This window comes from Pelophylax lessonae (assembly GCF_965119305.1).
Source record: "Pelophylax lessonae genome assembly, chromosome: 4".
Taxonomy (NCBI): Eukaryota; Metazoa; Chordata; class Amphibia; order Anura; family Ranidae; genus Pelophylax; species Pelophylax lessonae.
In genome coordinates, this window is record NC_138771.1 from 634,332,377 (window position 1) to 634,352,898 (window position 20,522).

At 43.1% G+C, this 20,522-nt stretch overlaps 1 protein-coding gene across 1 annotated transcript in view; it reads left to right on the top strand.

Annotated features, from left to right (window-relative positions):
- The first annotated feature begins 10,965 nt into the window (after nucleotides 1-10,965).
- TNFSF13 (TNF superfamily member 13) overlaps nucleotides 10,966-20,522 on the top strand; it is a 76,467-nt gene continuing 66,910 nt past the window's right edge. Inside the window, exon 1 of the mRNA XM_082254662.1 lies at nucleotides 10,966-11,071. Within this exon, the coding sequence (XP_082110788.1) occupies nucleotides 10,982-11,071 (90 nt within the window). The 5' untranslated portion in view covers nucleotides 10,966-10,981. The remainder of the gene's footprint in view (nucleotides 11,072-20,522) is intronic.

Here is a 20,522-nt window from a genome sequence, read left to right on the forward strand (position 1 = left end):
CCCAGCATTCTTCTCTCTCCCAGCCGGCTGGAACTTGTAGTCTGCAGAAGCACTGTCTCCAATGTAAATCCTGGCTCTCTGGACCACATATCCCACAATCCCCTGCTTTCAGTAGTGGTCTCTCTCTTTCTCTCTCTCTTCAGGAAATGATGACACAATGACCAGACTGAACACTAGAGGGAAACAAGCTCACTGAAGCCTTTGTTAAAGAATGTCCCACGATGACACAGGCAAGTTTGCCATAGCCTGGCTACATCAGTATGTTTTCTGGATGCCACTTCCGGACCGCCCACCATGTATTTACATTGGTACTTTGACGTTAAATACCAGGGTTATGGCAGCAGCTAGCTGCCAAAACCCCGGTATTTTTTTATACACTTGGCGATCCGGAATCCTGGTGGTGGAATCATCACAGGATCACTTTTATGGGCAGCGGGAGAGGTGCCCCCCATCCCGCCCCTCCCAGGTCATTTTCCCCACGAAACCGGAGCCGTTGGTAGCGGGGGAAAAAGATCAGATTCTCTCTACGGATGGGCAGGAAGTCGAGTGAGGGCAAAATGGCCCCCACTAAACTCTATGCCCCTGGAGGACCAGAGCAAAGAGACATCAAACTGAATAAAGATAAATAAGGCAGAAGAGGGAAGGTATGGTAAATATAGGAGGGTATATTTAAATCATATTAACCATTTAAAAATTGTGAATAAATTAGGTGGAAAAAGAGCAGATCGAGTTAAAAGAGATGATGCTGAAGAGAAACACAAGGACGGGGGGGAAGGTGGGACGAGGGGGTGGGAGGGAGGAAGGGTGTTTTGAAAATTGAGAAGTATATATGAATATTTTTCTGATGTGTTTTGTATATTTTGGATTAAAAATTTGATAAAATTTAAATAAAAAAAAACAAAACATCACTTCCGCCCAACGGCCTTAATGGGCTAATTTTTTTTTTTTATAGCAAAAAAAAATTACATTTTTTTTCTTTTTGCTTTTAAGTGTAAATGTGAAATTTGAGGTCTTTTTGACCCCAGATCTCTCCTTAAAGAGCACCTGCCCTAATTAATTCTATTACAAGAGATGTTTACATTGGTTTTACATTTTACATTACCTGGTCATTAAGGGGGGAAAACCTTCCGGTACAGAAGTGGTTAAGGTAGCCTTTCTCAACCTTTGTAGCATGAAGGAGTCCTTGAAATACCAATTTCATCTAAATCACATCAGTGAAGGAGAAAAATTACCTATTTACAAAACTTTCTGACAGAGACTAAGAAAAACCTTTTTTTTTCACATTCTGCTATATAACATTCCCTAAAAAAAAAATGTAAAAATCTAATTTTTTTCATCATTTTAGGCCAATTTGTATTCTGCTAAATATTTTTGGTAAAAAAAATCACAATAAGCATATTTTGATTGGTTTGCACAAAAGTTATCACGTCTACAAACTAGGGGAAAGATTTATGTCATTTTTATTTATTTATTTTACTAGTAATGGCGGCGATCTGCGATTTTCAGCAGGACATTGCGGCGGACAGATCAGACCCCTAACTGACATTTTTGGGAGGACCAGTGACATTACTACAGTAATCAGGGCTAAAATGATGGACTGTAATAATGACACTGGCAGGGAAGGGGTTAACTCGGGGTGACCAAAGGAGCCGTAGCAGGCTGGAAGAGCCGGAAGCAGGGTCAGACGAGCTGGGTCAGTAACAGACAGACTGATCAGGCAAGTACAGCAGACAGCAGCGTAGTCAGGTCACAGGCAGAGTTGGCAACAGATGCGGGATAAACAGGTGCAGCAGGCAGAGGCAGAATCCAAGGTGAAGCCAGGGGTCAGGACAGGTAGCAGACAGAATGGTTGGAAGCAAGCCGGGTCAAGATCAGAGGTCAATGTAGGAATCAGGAATGCAGGAATTACACAGAATGCTGTAGACCAAACAGCACTTAGCCAGTGCTGAAGTCCTGTTTAAAAAGCCTGTTTGGCGCCAGATGTGCGGCCGCGAGTACGCGTTTGCTATGGCACGTGCTCACGTTAGCACTCGCGCATACGTGTGCGCCTGGAAGCAACATTAGTGCTATGTCGAAGCCTTTCCTGACAGGTGCTTTTGCAGTATGAGTTGACATATGACAAAGGATGTAATGAGGTGACATGGAACATTCTTTGCTTGTTTGCTCCATCCATTGTGTGTATGGGTGGAGCACTTGTAAAATACCAGGCACTTACCCTGTGCTCCTCTGAGGAGGGGCCAGATGGGGAACGGTCAACACAATGGGTGATGCAGCTTTTTCCTGGGAACTTCTCTGTAAAAGGAAAGAGAACTCCACCCCAGAACTGATAAGAGTGTAATGCCCCATACACACATGCAGATTATCTGCAGACTTTTGTCTGCAGACTTACCAAAACCATATAATATGAGGTCAAACCTAAACATTTTCAATTTGTATGCAATCCGGCAGGCCCTTGCACTACATAGAAAAGGTAAGTCTGCAGACAAAAGTCTGCAGATAATCTGCACGTGTGTATGGGGCATAACTGTCAACTGCTGCCGAGCCACAGATTGTCTGCTCAATACCTGTTTTACCCCTGTCAGAAATTGGAAGTTTTGATGAAAGCGTTTGCAGAGCAATGGAATATTCCAGACTGTCAATAAATTAATAAAGCAATTAAAGCCAATAAATGCCTACTCCGCTTTTCCAGCCTAAGTAAGTCTTGTTTTACACACAAATACTTGACAAGCACTTTAACTACGACAGACTTATTAAATGTTATAGACAGGTGCAGAGTGACACCATAAAGGCTAACAGGTGACAATGTTTACTACTGTGCAAATTGGGTGCGTGTAATAAAGGCCAACATGCCACTGATAGTAAGAAGGGTGAATAGCTGCCAACTCAGTGAGTCAGTAGTGCTGCAGGTGAGCCGAGACACGGAGAAAAGGAGGGATAAAAAAACCACGAAAGAGATCCTTCCAAGGGTAGTATTCAGTTGTACGTATATGGAAAGTATAGTAAATGTATACTCACATTCAATAGGTTGCTGGATACCCATTCTAGGGTCAAGCAACTCATTTTTGCACATGTAGAGTATATATGACTTTCTCCAAGCTGAGAGTGGGTGGTTGCATTCGATGTTCATATGGATTTGCCAGGAATTCCTGCACTGTGCTAGGCTGCAATCAGGTTCGATGAACAATGGTAAGGGGGGATGAGGCCCCACAATGGAACCAATGTGTGGTCAGCAGAAGTGCTTCAGAAAAAAAATGGGCTTCCGAGTGGATTCTTCAGTAAAGTCGGTATTTATTGATTTTAACAACAAATTAAAACACACCATCAATGCCTTTTTTTGGCTCTTTGGTGACTATTTCATCAGGCCCCGTTCACATAGGGGCAATCCGACTTCGGGGGGCGACCTCCGAGGTCGCGGTGCGAGCAGCGCGCCGCGACCTCGGAGCGGCCGCCACGGACTTCATAACATTAAAGTCTATGGCGGTCGCCTCCGGGTCGCCCCAAAGAAGCTCCGGACCCTTTTTCTAAGTCGGAGCGACTTGTGTCGCTCCTATTAGAACGGGTCCGCAGCTTCCCTATGGAAGGCGACCTACGGCGACCTGTGAGGCGACTCGCCTCACAGGTCGCCTTAGTGTGAACGGGGGCTTAATCCAATGGTTGAAAGAAAATAAATAAATAAATATATATGTATATATGTATATAAATATAAATATATATATATATATATATATACAAGGCTTTTTTCCAGCGGGAACACTGGGGAACCCAGTTCCGGCACATCCAGAACTGAATGTATGTAATGGCAAGGGGTGCTGGGGTGTGCTGGAAGGTCTATTTATGCTGGCTAATAGGGAATCTATTTCTGCTATTTTTGCAGAGGATGGGGGGTCTATTGTTGCTTGGGAGGTCTTCTGTTGCTCATGGGGATTTATTGTTGCTGGGATGGGTCTTTTGTTGCAGGGAATCAGTCATTGCTGGGAGGGATCTGCTGTTGAGGGTGGGGTCTAATGCTGCTGCTGGCTGCTGAAGAGTCTATTGATGCTTGATGTTGGAAGTCCATTGTCGCTGAGGTGTCCATTGTTTCTAGATCTATTATATTACCTTTCTTATTATTGTTAATTTTCTAAAAGGGCTGGTACTGGGAGGTGGGTAGGAGGTGAAACCAAGGAACGGTGCTCGGGGGTGGGTAGGGGACGGAGTCAAGGGGTGACTCAGAAGGGAGGAGTTCCTGCACCTATTCTCTGAGAAAAAAAGCCCTGTATATATATATATATATATATATATATATATATATATGTGTGTGTGTCACGCACCTGGTGCTGGAAACCTACGGAGAGAGGGCTTCCCTTGGGGCTAAGTTCAAGACCCCCCCTAAGGGTGAAACAGGAGGAGTCAGGCCCAAAGTAGCACAGGTCGACTGCTGGACTGTGTGCAGGAAGTTTCAGAGTACTGCCGGTGTGCTGGAGTGGAGTCAGCAGACAGGTGGTGCCTGTGAGATGTTGCAGGTCTAGGATAGACTGGAGCGTGGTTGAAAGAAGCCGAGGTCAGGAGCCAGATGGGTATCGGAGGAGACGTGGTCAGGTGGATAGCCAAAGTCAAACACAGGAAACAGGCAGGAGACAGGCCAAGGACAAGCCGGGTCGGTAACAGGATACACAGGAACAGGAATATTACAGAGGTAACACACTGGAAGAGTCGAAGATCAACCTGCAACTGTAATCACTGACAGGTTTCCTTATGAAGGCCCATTGGCACCAAAGTTAGGCTGGGGTCGTGCATATCTGAGTGCCAGTGCACCTGCGCGCTCCCATGAGCGCGCCTGTTTGTATGCGCAAACCGATTCACCAGTGTGAATTGGTTATGCGCCAATGAGAATTCCTGCAATCATTTGAAGTACTGGCAGAGCTGCCAGGTCCTCGAACACTTCTATTGCTGTTGATGCCCTGACAATATATGTAATTAAGAAAGTAATAAGAAGACTCTTTTGTTGTAGAAGTTGTATGTAAAATAAATAAAAACTGGTTGTAAAGGTTTTTTTTTTTAAATAATTAAAATGTAATACTACCTGCTCTATGCAATGGTATTACACAGACAAATCTCCACTTCTGGAGTCCCCCGCCTGCGCTGACCTTATCTCCATCTGTCCCCATAGCAAGCCTCTTGCTATGGGGGCAGACATGCGGGTTCAATCCTGAGCTAGGCTGTGTGCGCCAATAGATACGCATAGCACAAATTGAGCCCACCCTCTACTACTTCCTGGCAGGATTTGACTGACAGCAGCAGGAACCATTAGCTCCTGCTGTTCTCAGCCAAGCTTACGAGAGCAGGGAGAAGGGGCAGAAGAATTGAAGCCGGGCACAGCACTGGATCGATACAGGACTCAAAGAATGCTTTTGAAAGCTTTTGAAATGCTTTTGGTTTTTTGCCTTTACAACCACTTTAAAGTTATAAAGTGTAATGTCTCTATGTACTATATATATCGGGTGTTAAAGCAATGGATTTCACTGTAATATTTTGTGGTGATGTTTTTTTGGGTATAATCCCATATCAAAAAATATATACATTTTATTATAGACATGATAATAAAAACAGAACATGAAGATACAATATCTAAAAGGTGTATTGCAAGAGCTGTATTCCCCTTCTCTGGAAGCAGTCCCAGCCTCCCACGGTAGCAATGTGGCTACGTAAAGTAGCGTTTATCAATGAAATGGAGGACCTGATAGCGGCCGAACGGGGCACTAGCGATAAGTTCCTCAAACGATGGTTCTACTGGCACTAGTTCAGTTTTTCCGCAGAATACAAGGATCTAGTCGTCTAGATTGTCTCGGTTAAAATAGGTGGCCCTCTCCCCCCCCCCCCTTTTTTTATCTCTCCCCCACCCCCCCCCCTTTTTTCCTTTCTTCTTACATGGTTCCTTCTAATCTTTTCCCTTACTTGATATACCCGTCTTCTGGGGACAATTTCTCCTGCTCCCCCAAGGCATACGTTCAATTGTTTCTTCTTAATGTCTGTTGGGGTGGCCAGCCTCCTGGGTTGCCCCTCTTTACTCCCGTATACCGGCCATATGACAGATGCCGGTGGGAGTGGAGATCTCCCGGGGGGCCTGGCGCCCTACAGCTATCTACTGATATAATTTGTTTTATCCTTAATTGCATGTTCTTATGTCCACATGGTTTATGCTTTCTGCTCAGTTATTTCTGTGATTGCTCATTGATGTTTGGACGTATTTCATTGCTCTTGTTGATTTTGTATACCTTTTCCTCCACAATAAAAAATTTAATTTGTAAAAGGTGTATTGCAGCACATCCTACAATGCGATGGATCGACGTGTTTCACCCATGATTTGGGCCTCCTCAGAATCCAGATGTGAAGCAAGCTTTCTCAAAGAGTATATATACACCCTACATAAAAACACCAGGCTGTAGTTCATCAGCCAAGCCACAAAATCTATACTGGTATACTCAAAAGTATAAGGTACGTATACACAGGGAGGAGGAGCTCACAGGCCCCTGCAGAGAAAAAAAGTACACAAACAGGAATGAATGCAATTAAGCATTAAGTGCAAATACCAGAAAGCTCAAAAACCATATAACTACCAAACACCATCTATGGCTAAAGCTACATGTTTAATGAGAGGAAAAAAATCCATTGCAGAGGAAAGTAGCACTCACCAGTGTCCCTGCTAGCAGCAAAATGAAGATACACAGGAGTGGACACATAGAAGAAAAATGGCCGAGTGTGAGTGTGGTACTTTTTTTCTTTGCAGGGGCCTGTGAGCTCCTCCAACCTGTATATACGTACCTTATACTTTTGAGTATACCAGTATAGGTTTTGTGGCTTGGCCGATGAACTATAGCTTGGAGTTTTTATGTAGGGTGTATATATACTCTTGACCACTGAAGATGCGCACCTCTACTAATAACAGTACATACATCCAATGTACAAATAGGTATTATCAGCAAAGGGCCCAACAAGAGTCCTGGTGTAATTGTGCACATATACCCGGGTATATATAGTTATTTTTTTTTTCAAGTTCTTTATTTATTTATTTATTTTTATTTTCAGGTACTTATATAGCGCTGTCAATTTACGCAGCGCTTTACATATACATTGTACACTCACATCAGTCCCTGCCCTCAAGGAGCTTACAATCTAAGGTCCCTAACTCACATACATACACAGTAGGGACAATTTTTTTATACAGGATCCAATTAACCTACCAGCATGCCTTTGGATTTAGACAGAGAAGTATCAAACAAACCATATCCCATACAGAGTTAAGATACAGTATGGGAAAATATCAAAGGCCGAATGCAGATATAACAATGTGTAGGGGTACAAACTAAATAAATCACATTTAGGTAGTCAGTAGAGTGTAATTCTGTAGTGCTTAGCTGTTCCAAGCCTGAGACACTGGAGTATATATAGTTATTAATAGAGATACCTCCAGATGAATGTTGCACCAAAGTCCAGTTGCAGCAGCCCCTGAGGATGATTACTATGCAGCATTCATCTTGGTGTTGGAGACCTAAACACAAAATTAGCGGTGACAGGGAGATCCTCCAGCCATTGTCCAACCAGCCTGGAACACAGCTTTTTAGCAGCAGGAACAGTGGTGTGGCATTGGAACTCAGAGTCAGCCTATCTACTCTGTGTCTTAGTCCTTAGTAGCGTCCAATCTGACATGCAACCAAACCTCTAACTACCAGACATGGCTGTCGGGTGCCTAGCCTGGCACTATCCTATGCTGGTTATTGAGCCCCAAACTAAAACTAGCTGTAGAATCCTAGACCAGAAAAGGGGGGGGGGTGTAGGGTCTAGGTGTGCTAGACTAACAGGAGCTGCATACAAACTCAATTGCAATAGACAGGTTCACCTACTAACGTACTGCAAAGTGACCACAACATGTGCACACTGTGTCACAGACCAAAGTATCTGGTATAGTGCATGTGAGATAACAACAAGGGAACAGATATACTTCTGTCAGTTGTTAATTATATACATACATACACCCAGAAGATATGGGCAACAATAGTAAACTATTATCATAGGAACACTTACTTAATAACCCCTGCTTCTGGTCTGTAATAGCAACAGTACTTCCATGGGTGCATGTCTTTTCTCCACTGTCTCTCCCCACTTCCTCCTTCTGGGTTTCCTAACCCAGACACAGAGACAGGAAGTGATATAAATAACTCTGTGAACATTAAGCAGCACAGCCACTTACAGACAGTAGAGGGCAGCAGATCCCTACACCAGTATATGTCAGAGTGATAATTGTGCATGATACAGATTGCCATAGGTAATAATTCCCAGCTCAAGAATAGTAGCGCTGTACTATATGTCCATATATACACATAAAGTGTGAATATGGTCTACAACATGTCCCCATTTATATAAAATTATTGCATTGTGCATTCTGTTCATTTATAAACACATATCTACATGAAATATATATTCCTAGCCCTGCAACATTTTTTACAGGCACAATACAGCTGCCAACAGAAACAGGATTAAACATTTCCAGACTCCTGGACATCAAAGTCTAGCAGTTGTCAGACAATATTTTTTCCTTAGTGTGACACGCCAAAGTCAGTCATTCAAGTCATTGGGCCCCTTGATCCCACTTGTAGCAATGGCAGTTGACAATGGCAGTTGCAGTACAGACTTCTTTTAAAGCCCAAACACAGGCAGATAACTAATTCTAAACATTGTGTGTCCTATCAGCCAAAACAGGGCAGCCACTCAGCACGGGATCTAGAGAGATCCCTATAGTAGGGCTGTCTACGTCAGTGATTTCCAGCTTCCACAGGGATTCCACAGATATGGCACCTACATACTAACATAGGTCCAAGTTGAATCAATGGAAGTATCTAGAAGCTGCCACACCTGGTATAAGGTTATGCACAACTATGAACAGTATATGTAGTCATGGACCCTGTGTGGACGTATAGAAGAGAAACTGAGTACCATAAAAAACAACTTCATTATGTACCATTAAAAATGTAATACACAACATTAAAAATTACTCTCCGCATAGGGGTTCACAACATGCAAAGATTATGATTACAGTTCACACGCGTTTTGGGAATCCTCCTTCAGGAGCACATGTGACAGAATCAGTATACTGGAACCCAATCTTTAATAGAGTAATCTGGTCCTAATCTTTAATAGAGTAATATCAGCCAGTAGGATAGACTGGAATTCTTAGCATGTATATGTTGCACATATAGGTGCAAATGAGTAAGCCAAGATGAAGCCATTGCCTCTCGGGTGGAAAATTCAAGTACATTAAGTAAACAGTCAACCTGGCTGCTTAGTGATATGTCCAAGGACAAGGATTGGGTCACAGCTTGATAGCACAATCCCAAATCCCAGAAAAGCATGTTTGACAATACATCCTTTATGGCCCTGGGGGAATGTATAAGTACTCACACTGTCCCTGGAAATCCTGCTGCCTCAGAAGAGACAACTGTTGATGCCTCCTGCTGTACAGGTCCTTCTCCTCAAGCCAGAGTGTCTCCCAACCGAGACCACAGGGTAGTAGAGATCCCTCTGTATGTCTTTCTTTCTCAGCTGTCAGCCTGAAGGCAGAGCCCCCTTCAACCTGGGGTCCCCTCCCAGGCCATAGGACACAGCTTCCTCACTCCATCTTCCACCCAACTCCCTTGCTGGCCAGGCTCCACCATATTTAAGGACTGATCCAGCCACCCTGCCTGAGAATTGGCCAGATTCCCATAAACATGCAGATTAGCACCTCCTTGCCTCCACCCACTAGCTTCCAGAAACTTCTCCAAGTTTCTAAAACCAATGGGAGATACCAGAGGCCTGACCTGTAGAGCCCTTCAGATTGACCTACCCGACCCAATTACAGACTCACACAACTACCAAAAAAATGAATTTACCTACACTAGTCTAGCACTAATGAGTGCTACATACACATAATCTTAAAGTAAAAAGACCAGCTTCCCAATGGGGAACCATCCAGACCCATTGTGAGTAAGTCACCATAAGGACAGCATGGTAGTCCAAGTAGTCAAGGCACATATATACCAAAGAGGGGGCTCTTGATAAATATCTTAGAAACAAACTCAGTTCACATCAATCCAGCCTGTAGGATTTTTCTCCTGCTATAAACTGGTATAAGGTTAGTAAATTGTTCAGAACTTCCCACATTGTACAAAATTTGTCTCTTTCAAACTAAGCATACAAGGGATAGACATTGTATCTCTTTCTTTTTTGTTTTGAATGGATTAGTGAAGAGTTAGGACCTATGTCTGTCTGTCTACTTGGCACGTTGACTGTGATGCCAACTTTTCCCTTAAATGCCTAATTTGCATGCCAGCTTGTTCCTGGTATATCAGTAAGCACAGGAAGCCCTGCAGGTTTATTGATTGAGAAAGACTGACTGACCAGCTGCTACCACTTTAATAGAAAACTATCAGCAATCCAGCAGAAAACAGCTACAGCACTTAATTCTGCGTTCTGGCTACTTGACTGTGCAATCACCTCTTTGGATTGTAACCCTATTCTCTTCCTCTGCTGGAGTCTGTCCCTTCCATCACCTCTCTGTCTCTCTCCTAAACACCCTACAATAGTATTAGAATTGCCTATTTTGGTCCACTTTCACTTTCTTTCTTTCTTTCTTTGACTGTCTGTGTTTCGATTCCTCTCTAACCACAGCCTGAATCCCCGTCCTCCCCAATCTTTCTGAATTTCAGATTATATTCTGGGATAATCTCTCTTTTCTCATCACATCTTCCAGCTCTTAAGCCTTAAACGCACAATTCTCTGTTCCTCGCGTCCGGCCCGTGTTACCATGCAGTAATCTCTTCATCTCCATCTAATATACTTCGCCTTGGAAAATTTTTCAAAGGTCGGACGCTGAATGACGCAGGCGGTGATGTTCGGTGGGGTCTCGGGGATGGCCCGGGGGTTGTGGGGGGGAACAGGTGCTTGGTTGGGGGTTCTTCTGTGTCTTATGGCTCTGGTGTACCAGTCGATTCATCTGGACAGTCTTCAGAGGGAACTTTCTCTAGTTCACAAGAGTCGAGAAGCCTCCAAGCTGCAGGTGAGTGGAAATTCACTTTTTTTTCTAGCCTTAGGACTGGTATTTTCTGCTTTCTTTGGCTCTTACTGCTGGAAATATTGAATGTTAAAGCAAATACTTTTTACAACGACTTGAGCCTTTTGTGTGCGATGTCCACTGGGTAAAAGGAAAATACAGACCCCATTACTGGGTTCTCCTTTTAAAAATACCCCTTATCTGACCATTACATTGATCTAGATTAGTGTTTCCCAACCTCAGTCCTCAAGTACCCCCAACAGATCAATGGTGCTTTAATTCAATGTCAATGGCTTGGTATTATGACAGCTATTTTATTTAAGGAAAATTCCCAGAACATGGCCTTTTAGGGTTACCTGAAGACTGAGGTTGGGAACCACTGCTCTAAAGGCTTGGGTATGTTCTGGGCCACCTACTTGCAAGAGGTGCTCAGACCAAGAAATGCCTCGGAGTTTATTTTCTTATGTTTATAGCTTAAAAAGTATTAAGGCCATAGGGGGGTCAGGAAACTAGCTTTTTTCAGGAGGTCAACAATGGTAGTCACTGCCGGGACAAGGTCATCCAGCGCCCAGGGCCAGGATGCCAAACTGCACCCCCCTTTTCCTTAGGTTTAGGATAAAGGCGCCCCCCCATCCCTGCAATAAACTATTGCCCCCAGGGCAAACTGCCCCTCCTGCCCACCCCTTGTCCCGGCCCTGATGGTAGTCCTGTTTTTTCTTAGTAGAGTTCTCCTTTAAATAACCTCCAGAAGATTTAACCCCCCCCCCCCTTCATTACCAGGTAATTTTTGGTGATCTGGCACTGCGCTACTTTAACTGACAATTGCGGGGTTGTGTGACGCTGTACCCCAATAAATGTCTTTTTTTCCCACAAACAGAGCTTTTTTTTTGGTGGTATTTGATCACCTGTGCGATTTTTATTTTTTGCGTTATAAACAAAAAAAGAGCGACAATTTTGAAAAAAAAAACAATATTTTTCACTTTCTGCTATATCACATTCCCAAAAACATTCTAAAAAAAAAAAATGTAAAAATCCAAATTTTTTAACATTTTAGGTCAATTTGTTTTCTGCTACATATTTTTGGTAAAAAAAAAAATCGCAATAAGCGTATTTTGATTGGTTTGCACAAAAGTTATCGCGTCTACAAACTACAGGAAAGATTTATGTCATTTTTATTGTTTTTTTTTTAACTAGTAATGGCGGCGATCTGCGATCTACGACATTGAACAGATAAGACCCCTAACTTACATTTTTGACACTTTTGGGGGGACCAGTGACATTACTACAGTAATCAGTGCTAAAAATATGCACTGTTACTGTAATAATGACACTGGCAGGGAAATGGTTAACATTGTGGGTGATCAATGCGTTAAATGTGAGCCTAGGGGTGTGATTCTAACTGTGGGGGGACATAGTTTGTGAAATGACCATAGAGACCTGTGATCCTATGTAGAAGAATCTATGATTCTATGATCATTCCAGGGAGAAGAACGGTCGGCTGTGTTTACAACAGCTGACCGTTCTTCTCTCTCAGCAGGGAGCGATTGCAAGTTTCAGGCGGCATTCGTAGCCGCCTGACCCATGCATCGGCTTCCCCGCTGCCGAGAGGGTGGGTGGGAGCGCCGCCAGCGGCACACGCTCGCCCCCTAGCACTACGCGCACGACCGATGTGGTACTACATCAGTTCACGCAGCCGAGCCAGCCTGCCACAGTAAAACTGTGGCGGGCGGTCGGCAAGTGGTTAAACACATCCAATAAAAAAATGTAAAAAATCTAAATGTCAGAGTGACATAAATGTGTAATAATACTAGGAAGGTCATACGCGTGTCGAATTCTGAATGATTTTTTGTTCGAAAATCACACCTTTAAATAATCTTTCAATTTTCGACCACTTTTGGGACCAAAGCAATGGCCGATTTTCATGCGGCCATTGAATCTGAGTGATTGGGGGGCATGTTGGAAATTTTTTGAAAAGCGAACAAATTTCTAATCAATGATGGGAGAAATGTGAGAGAAATAAAATTGGAAAAAAAAAAAGCATTAGCTGTGACCTGGAAAGAAAAGAAGATTCCCGGCCACAAATTTTCTTTACCATAACATAAAATTAAATTGGTCGCATTTCAATACCAATGGTGGAATAATCGGATAGCAAAAAACACAAAATTTTAGTTTTTAGATCGACAAATCGTTTGGAATTCGACCCATGTATGGCCTGCATTAGTGTGTGTCTTTGGTGGGAAATTCAATTGTGAGCTCCTCTGGTGCAGAGACTGATGTGACCGGCTCAGTGTTTTCTGTACAGCACTGCAGTATATGTCAGAGCTACAGTATATAAATGTATAATAACATAATGTTAACATTACATGTATAGATTTTTGTTCAAAAATTTTAATTTTAAGAATGTTTTTTTCGATTTTCTAATCGTTTGTGGGGTCTAATCGACGTTTATTTTAGACCACAGTGATAGGAAAATTCGAAGGAGCAGAATAGAAAACTTTTCTCGATTGAATGAATTTCAGAGTGTATGCGGTTTTCATTCAGAAATGACATTCATTTTAAAATTAAATGTTTAAAACAAGTGAAATTTTCAACCGCTGTTCATCGATTCATCAAAAGTACAAAATTTTCTCACGAATGTCCAAAAATCTATAGGTGTATGGCCAGCTTAAGTGTGTGACTATGGTGGGAAATTAGAGTGTAAGCTCCTCTGGTGCAGAGATTGATGTGACTGGCTCAGTGTTCTCTGTACAGCACTGCAGAATATGACAGCGCTATATAAATGTAAAATAATAATAGTGTGTGACTGTGGTGAGAAATTAGAGTGTAAGTTCCTCTGGTGCAGGGACTGATGTGACTGGCTCGGTGCTCTCTGTACAGCACTGCAGTATATGTCAGAGCTATATACATGTATACAGTAATAGTAATAGTGTGTGACTCTGGGGGTGTTAGAGTGTAAGCTCCTATGGTGAAGACTGATGTGACTGGCTCAGTGTTCTCTGCACAGCACTATGGTATATGTCAGAGCTACTGTATATAAATGTATAATATTATAGTGTGTGACTGTGGGGTATTAGAGTGTAAGCTCCTCTGGTACAGAGATTGATGTGACTAGTTCAGTGCTTTCTGTACAACACTATGGTATATGTCTGATCTATATAAATGTATAATGATAGTGTGTGACTGTGGGGAAATTATTAGAGTGTAAGCTCCTCTTGTGCAGAGATTGATGTGACTGGCTCAGTGTTTTCTGTACAACACTATGGTATATGTCAGAGCTATATAAATCTATAATAATAGTGTGTGACTGTGGGGGTGTTAGAGTGTAAGCTCCTCGGGTGAAGACTGATGTGATTGGCTCAGTGTCCTCTGTACAGCACTGCGGTATATGTCAGAGCTATATACATTTATAATATTATAGTGTGTGACTGTGGGGGTATTAGAGAGTAAGCTCCTCTGGTGAAGAGACTGATGTGACTGGCTCAGTGTTTTCTGTACAGCACTGTGGTATATGTCAGAGCTATATAAATGTATAATAATAAAAGTATGTGACTGTGGGGGGGGGGGGGGGGGGGACATTAGAATGTACTTTTTTTTTTTTTTATTAAAAATCTTACAAACATACATCATAAAAACATAATTGCATATATACAGAATAAATAAATAAATGATATATTAACATACAACAGCTTACTTACTTACAACAAAGCCCTAACCTCCACCTAAACACCCCTTCTTTCAGGCTAAGGCCCCATGCACACAGGGCTTTAGAAAAAATGATCTGCAGAGCCACTGCTAACCCCAGGAAAAAGCTGCTGTAAAAACGTGCTTTTAGTAGCTTTTTCCAGTGGCACTATTGCACGTTTAGCTGCGTTAGCTTTTAGCAACGTTTTTCTGCCTCTATTCAAAATCAGTGGTTGCCTATGAGCAGTCTTTGATATGGCTTTCAGCACATTGATTTGAATAGAAGCCGCATCCAAGTAGGATCAGGACGATCCGACTTGTGGTGCGACTTGCGCTTGGAGGATCTTGAGGGGGAACTCCATGCCAAAATGGGTAAAAGAAACTGGCGTGGGGGTCCCCCCCAGGTTCCAAACCCTGGATTTTGGGGGGAGCCCCACGCCAAAAAAATAGCGTGGGGTCCCCCCCCAAAATTCATACCAGACCCTTATCCGAGCATGCAGCCTGGCAGGTCAGGAAAGGGGAGGGGACGAGCGAGCGGCCCCACCCCCTCCTGGACCATACCAGGCCACACGTCCTCAAAATGGGGGGGTGGGTGCTTTGGAGCAGGGGGCTCTGCCCACAGACCCCGACAACCACCACCCATGGTTGTCGGGAAGAGGCCCTTGTCCTCATCAACATGGGGGAAAGGTGCTTTGGGGTGGGGGGATGCAGAGTCCCCCCTGCTCCAAAGCCCCCACCCCCCTCCATGTTGAGGGCGTGTGGCCTGGTATGGTCCAGGAGGGGGTGGGGCTGCTCGCTTGTCCCCTTTCCTGACCTGCCGGGCTGCATGCTCAGATAAGGATCTGGTATGGATTTTGGGGGGGAACCCACGCGTTTTTTTTGCGTGGGGCTCCCCGCAAAATCCATACCAGATCCAAAGGGCCTGGTTTGAAACTTGAGGGGGACCCCCACACTGGTTTTTTTCCCCATTTTGGTGTGGAGTTCCCCCTCAAGATCCTCAGAGCACAAGTCGCGGCATAGATTGCAACGCCAAACACTCCAGGCTCTGCGCCAAGATTTGATACATGAGCTTCCTTTCTTTAGAGCATTTTTGGAGCGGAGGGATGCCCATTCAAATGAATGGTGCTGTTCCTAAGACGCTCCACTAAAAAACAAAAAAAAAACGCCCTGCAGTAGCTGTCGCGTGTGAATGGAGCTTTAAACTAATTTCATCTGCGGATCGAAGTTCATCCCTTTGATCTGTAGATGAAGAAAAACAGTCTTTTTATCTCTCAACTGAGCAATGTTGTTGATAAACATTGCCTGGCTGTTTTTTGTTTTTTTTACAGCTCCAATTGCTGGACTTCAGTTTACACGTCAGCTGTCAACAGGGGAACCCCAGATGAATGAGTCATCGATTGTTAAGGATGCGGCAGCCCCGCTCCTTAACAACCAATAATTGCCGGCTTTTTTTTTCGTGAAAATGCTTACTATCGACACTGATACCGATACTAGTATTGGTGCAACCCTAATAAAAATGTATAATAATATAATGCTGGCCATACACGTATAGATTTTCATTTGAAAATGTTAGTTTTAAGAATGTTCTTTCGATTTTCTAATCATTAGTGGGGTCAAATCGACGTTCATTTTCGACCACAGTGACATTAAATTTCGAAGGAGCAGAATAGAGAACTTTTCTCGATTCAACGAATTTCAGAGAGTTTTCATTCAGAAATTAAATTCATTTTAAAACTTTATGTTCAAAGCAATTGAAATTTTCAAATACCATTCCTCTGTTCATCGAATGTACAAACAATTTTCCTACGAATGGCCTAGTTTAAAAATCTATACATGTATGGCCAGCTTTAGTGTGTGACTGTGGTAGGAGTGTAAATTTTTGTTTATTAAAATCTTACAAACATACAACATAATAAAAAACATATTTACGTATACTCAAAATAAATAAAAATTATACATAAATAAACAAAAATAGCTTACATCAGAAACAGAAAAATGGCTTTTTTGCCAGAAAAAAAAAAAAAAACCATAAAGAAAACGAAATATGCAAACCTAGACATATTTTAGTATTATTATCATGATGCTCATCAACAAAACCCTACCTCCACCTAAACACACCCTCAGGCTAAGAAATGAATAAACATTTAACCCATGCATGCAGCCTTTTTTAAAAAAAATCTGATCGTAACAAAATCTAGGGGACGTGAAAGGATAGAAGGAAAAGCCGCACACCCAGAGACTGACAGACACCAGCTACCAAGACTTGACATTCCTCCACGCCTTTGTCCAGGCCCCTGGCCACCACCTGTCCTTCTCAAGACCCCGAATCTTCTCAACCTCACCCAGAATGTTGTGCACCACCACCTCAACACGAAGGACTTTTTTTTCTGAGTGGAAACTTGCTATCGTGCATTCCACATGGGGTAACTGACTATTAAGCTAACTAGAAAAAGTGGCTCAAAATCAAAAGTCCGATGAGTCTCGAAAAGCCCCGTATGACCACTTTGCGTAACTCAAATGGGAAAGAAAAGGTATACTCAGAGCCCAGCCCACCTGCTTATTGACTTCTTTTTTTTTTATCCATAAACGCTTATAGACTTCTATATTGAAGGGGCACTGAAGCAAGAAGTGATCCATCGCCACACTCTCTTGGACAACCACAGTTCTCCACAGAGCGATGCTCAAGTTGCCCTTCACATAGAGTCTGCCATGGAACGAGAGCCAGGCCAAATCCTAAAACTTTAAAGGGATTCTCTCCAGATTATTCAAACGCAGACCCTCCCTCATAACAGGGCCTGGGCAATCCCTCAGGGCCAGTGCCTTGCTAAAGGCAAATTCAACAACTTATTATCTCCAGGGCAGGAGAGACTTATTATATCCGCCATCACTCGCCACTGCTGAAGCATTTTCAGGAGTGTAAACTCCTCTAAAGTAGAGACTGATGTGAATGGCTCAGTGTTTTCTGTACAGCACTGCAATGTATGTCAGAGCTATATAAATGTATAATAATAATAGTGTGTGACATTAGAATGTAAGCTCCTCTGGTGCAGAGACTGATGTGACTCAGTGTTCTCTGTACATCACTGGGGTATACACTCCCCGGCCACTTTATTAGGTACACCTTGCTAGTACCGGGTTGGACCCCTCCTTTGCCTTCAGAACTGCCTTCATTCTTCGTGGCATAGATTAAACAAGGTGTTGGAAACGTTCCTCAGAGATTTTGCTCCATAGTGACATAATAGCATCACGCAGTTGCTGCAGATTTGTCGGCTGCACATCCATGATGCGAATCTCCCATTCCTTCACATCCCAAAGGTGCTGAAGATGGATGAGATCTGGTGACTGTGGAGGCTACTAGAGGACAGTGAACTCATTGTCATGGTGAAGAAACCAGTGGTGAGATGATTGGAGCTTTGTGACATGGTGCATTATCCTGCTGGAAGGAGCCATCTGAAGATGGGGACACTGTGGTCATAAAGAGATGGACATGGTCAGCAACAGGTAGGCCGTGGCATTTAAATAATGTTCAACTGGTACTAAGGGGCCCAAAGTGTGCCAAGAAAATATCCCCCACACCATTACACCACCACCACCAGCCTGAACCATGGATACCAGGCTGGATAGATCCATGCTTTCATGTTGCTTATGCTAAATTTTGACCCTACCATCTGAAGATTGCAGCTGATATCCAGACTCAACGTTTTTCAAATCTTCTATTGTCCAGTTTTGGTGAGCCTGTGTGAATTGTAGCCTCAGTTTCCTGTTCCTAGCTGACAGGAGTGGCACCCCAGTGTGGTCTTTTGCTGTTGTAGCCCATCTGCTTCAAGGTTCCATGTTTTGTGCCTTCAGAGATCGTATTCTGCATACCTTGGTTGAAATGAGTGGTTATTTGAGTTACTGTTGCCTTTCTGCCCATTCTCCTCTGACCTCTGACATCAACAAAGTGTTTTCCTACACACAACTGCCGCTCACTGGATATTTTCTCTTTTCCAGACCATTCTCTGTAAACACGAGAGATGGTTGTGTGTGAAAATTCCAGGAGATCAGCAGTTTTTGAAATACTCCGACCAGCCCATCTGGCACCAACTACCATGCCACGTTCAAAGTCACTTAAATCCCCTTTCTTCCTCAATTTGATGCTCGGTTTGAACTTCAGCAAGTCATCTTCACCACGTCTAGATACCTAAGTTGCTGCAATGTTTGTGATTGGATGATTAGCAATTTGTGTTACCAAGCAGTTGAACAGGTGTACCTGATAAAGTGGCCGATGAGTGTGTGTCAGAGCTATATAAATATAATAATAATAGTGTGTTAATGTTGTGGGACAGATTAGAATGTAAGCTCCTCTGGTGCAGAGACTGATGTGACTGGCTCTGTGCTCTCTGTACAGCACTCATACGTCTATTTCCCAAAGACAACCTCTGAATATGACGCTGAGCACATGCATTTAACTTCTTTAATAGATCATGGTGAGGCCTGTTCTGTTAAACCACTGTATTGTCTTGGCCACCATGGTGCAGCTCAGTTTCAGGGTCTTGGAAATCTTCTTATAGCCTAGGCCATCTTTATGTAGAGCAACAATTCTTTTTTTCAGATCCTCAGAGAGTTCTTTGCCATGAGGTGCCATGTTGAACTTCCAGTGACCAGTATGAGAGAGTGAGAGCGATAACACCAACTTAAACACACCTTCTCCCCATTCACACCTGAGACCTTGTAACACTAACGAGTCACATGGCACGGGGGGGGGGTTGTCTAATTGGGCCCAATTTGCATATTTTCACTTAGGGGTGTACTCACTTTTGTTGCCAGTGGTTTAGACATTAATGGCTGTGTGTTGAGTTATTTTGAGGGGACAGAAAATGTACACTGTTATACAAGCTGTACACTCACTACTTTACATTGTAGCAAACTGTCATTTCTTCAGTGTTGTCACATGAAAAGATAGAATAAAATATTTACAAAAATGTAAGGGGTGTACTCACTTTTGTGAGATACTGTGATTATACAGGATTTATATAGCTCCAACAGTTAGCGCAGCGCTTTACAACATGAGGGCAGACAATAAAGTTACAATACAATTCAATACAGGAGGAATCAGAGGGCCCTGCTTATTGGAGCTTACAATCTAGAAGGGAGGGTCAAGTGAAACAGAAGGCAATAACTATGGGGGGTGAGCTGATGGGAAAAATGAAAATACAGTTTGAGGATAGGCTTCTTTGAAGAGGAGGGTTTTTCAGGGATTGTCTAAAAGCTAATAGAGTAGGAGATAGTCGGACAGATTGGGGTAAGGAGTTCCATAGGCTTGGAGAGGCTCTGGAAATGTCCTGGAGGTGAGCATGGGAGGAGGTGACGAGGGAGCTAGAGAGCAGGAGGTCTTGAGAGGGACGATTAGGTGGTCAGCCATATAAAAGGCAGCAGAGAGGTCCAGGAGTAGAAGTACAGAATAGTTTCCATTGTTAGTAGATCGTTTGTTAGTTTTAGGAGAGCAATTTCTGTGGAGTGTTGAGGATGAAATCCAGACTGAAGGGGATCAAGAAGGCTATTTTCAGCAAGGTGATCGCTTAGTCGGTTGTAGACCAGACATTCAAGGAGTTTGGACAATAGGGGAGCAAGGAAATGGGGTCTAGGTTGTTAAGATTGTTTGGGTCCAGTGAGGGTTTTTTAAATATGGGGCTGACTAGTTTTAGAGAGTTGGGGAAGATGCAAGAAGAGAGGGAGAGATTGACAATGTGGGTTAGAGAGTGTAGAATAGAGGCAAAGGGTGAACGTAGCATTA